Genomic DNA, 2,392 nt, shown 5'->3' on the forward strand with positions numbered 1-2,392 from the left:
AACTTTTGAATCTTTTTCGGGTCGGTTCTCTTTTGATTCGTGTAATGGATAAAACAATCTGTTTTTGTCCCACCAGATCGAAGGAGATGCGTTAAGTTTTAGGATGCAGTGGGTGGCCAAGAGAGAGGGGCTTCGTTGTTGGTGGCAGCAATAGTTGCAAGAACGGCGAGGCGGAGCTCGACAGTAAAAGATAGTGGCCGTAGGTGATGGGGCGGTATCCAGGTCACAAAACACGTAGGGTGGGTGCGGGCATTACGAAAGTTCAAATCGAATCTACCCGTTGACACCGGGGTTGATAAAAGTCAGGCGGTTGTCTTTCGGCTATAATTTCGGGATTTCGAGAGTAGCAGGAAATCTAGGAATCGTACGAACAATTTCGTCTAAAGACAATTAACTTCCTTAAACGATACGAAAAATGCGGCTTAAATGTTTTTAAAAGCAGAGGAAAGGTGGCGAGCTGATAAAGTCTAAGGGGCTGCATCATCGGTATTTTCGACATCGATAATGTCAACTAGAAAACACGGTCGTTAGGCCATGGCAAAACGGTCGCATTCGTGCCAATCCACGTGATGGCGGTTTGCTTTTGAAGTCCAAAACCGGGGAAGGCGCCTGCGAAAAGGCTTAAGATTCCTCGCATTGCTTTGGTCACTGGCTAAAAAAACACAGGACTTCCGCACCTGCCCAGTCACGTGATCTCACGAAGTCTCAAATTTACGCATCCGCCCTTCGCGTTCTCGCTTCTTAATTTCCATTTCCTTTTCATTTCTCAAATTTAAGTCCCGATTCCCGCATTGCATTTCGCGCTGGCCAAGAACTTCTCCGCCGTCTTTCTTATTTTAATACCCCGATTTAAGTGAATTTCTACGGGAAAAATGATATAAAAAGAAAAAAGAAAATTTGTCAACACACGCCGATTAGGTTTCGTTCGTTCATCCACCCTCACGGGAACACTTAATCATGATTTTCCTCTCTTTTTTTTGTGGACATGTACAACCTATCAATATCAACACCGTATGCGTCGTCGTCGGAGACGTTCCGGCGACCCGAAACGCCCCTCTGCCTGAAAAAACGAACGGTCAAATCGCCGGCAGCGACTCCGGCCGCCACAACATCTCCGGCCCGTCGTCAGGTTCAGAACTACCCTCCGGGAAATCGAACAACCCGCCTAATATCACAAACTCGTTGCCCGTTTCGTGGTTATTACTGTTGCTAGCCTCGGGCACAAACTCGAATGAGTCGTAACCCGTCATCTCGTTCTCAAAGGCCATCGTCTCGCCGAATCCGAACCCCGCCGGCGGTAACTCGGCGTCGGCGACCTTGCCGTCGTCCTCCGCGGAGGAACCGAAGCTCGGAGGCAGGCCGAGCTCGTCGTCGGAAGCTTCCAGCAGGTAACCGAGCTCCGACCGGGTCTCGGCCGCTTCCAAGCACAGATCCAGAACCGACTGCACCTGAGGGACGAGTATCTCCTCCTCGAAGCTTCTGATGACGGAATCGAGGCCTTGGATGGCCGGATCCCGGTCCGTGACGCCCTCGGAGTCGTCGAGTATGTTGAGCAGGTCGTCCTGTATCCGCTTCGCCTCCGGCGAGCACAGATCCGAGTCGGCCGATTCGGGGCTCGGCTCGGAGCCGGCCCGGACCCGCTTCGACTCGGGCGAGCCGAGGTCCGAGCAGGCCGAGTCGACCCGAGTGAGGTTCGACTCGGGCGAGTCGACGGCCGAGTCATCCCGCGCTCGCTTCTTGTCGTTCTTCTCTTCCATTGTCAGGGAGAGGCAGAGAAACAGGCAAAAGGGAAAAACGTCTTCCGCTTTCAAATAACACCACAGTCGCGAGGCTAAGGAATGTCAACCCGCGCACAGAGAGAGAGAGAGAGAGAGAGAGAGATGATGACGTATAGGTTGAAGTGGGGATGGTTGGGGAAAAGTGGGAGGCTATATAGTGGGTCGGTTCAATTTTCTCGAGAAAATGAAAAAGAAAATCGGCCGAGAAAGGTAGTTGGCCGTGTGGGGGAGAGAGAGAGAGAGAGAGAAGGGAAGGGAGATATGGCTTCTGAGATGTTTTAGAGAGAGAGAGAGAGAGAGTCGCTGATGTCTGTTGCAATGGGGGCAAAGTGGGGGCGACTGGGATTTATAGTTTCGAAGAGAGGGAGAGAGAGAGAGAGAGAGCGGGGAAGATTTGGTAGAGAGAGAGAGAGAGAGAAAAGGGCTGGGTGTGGACGGGAGGGGGGAAAGTGTGTTTGGAGGGGTTTATATAGGAAGCGCCCGATTATCGTCGGCGATGATGATGCCCCCCCTCGCCTCCCTTCCCTCCCATCCATGAACAAACGAAGAAGACGAACAAATATTATTTCTTTCTTTTTTTTTAATTTTCGTATATATGTAAGAGAGAGAGACAC

The 2,392-nt window shown here is 51.3% G+C and overlaps 1 protein-coding gene across 1 annotated transcript; it reads right to left on the bottom strand.

Annotated features, from left to right (window-relative positions):
- Window positions 1-362: 362 nt before the first annotated feature.
- Window positions 363-2,179, bottom strand: LOC115680398 (uncharacterized). Its single transcript, XM_030604197.2, has one exon. The coding sequence runs from the start codon at window positions 1,755-1,757 to the stop codon at window positions 1,077-1,079; it is 681 nt and encodes a 226-aa protein (XP_030460057.2). The 5' UTR covers window positions 1,758-2,179; the 3' UTR covers window positions 363-1,076.
- Between the last annotated feature and the right edge of the window lie 213 nt (window positions 2,180-2,392).

The sequence above is a fragment of the Syzygium oleosum genome, unplaced genomic scaffold (assembly GCF_021117445.2).
Source record: "Syzygium oleosum isolate NSW1041296 unplaced genomic scaffold, Sole_v2.1 Sole_v2.09, whole genome shotgun sequence".
In the NCBI taxonomy this organism is placed as follows: domain Eukaryota; kingdom Viridiplantae; phylum Streptophyta; class Magnoliopsida; order Myrtales; family Myrtaceae; genus Syzygium; species Syzygium oleosum.

Coding starts and splice junctions, on each gene's coding strand:
- LOC115680398 (XM_030604197.2), bottom strand. CDS start 1,757: ATGGAAGAGAAGAACGACAAGAAGCGAGCGCGGGATGACTCGGCCGTC.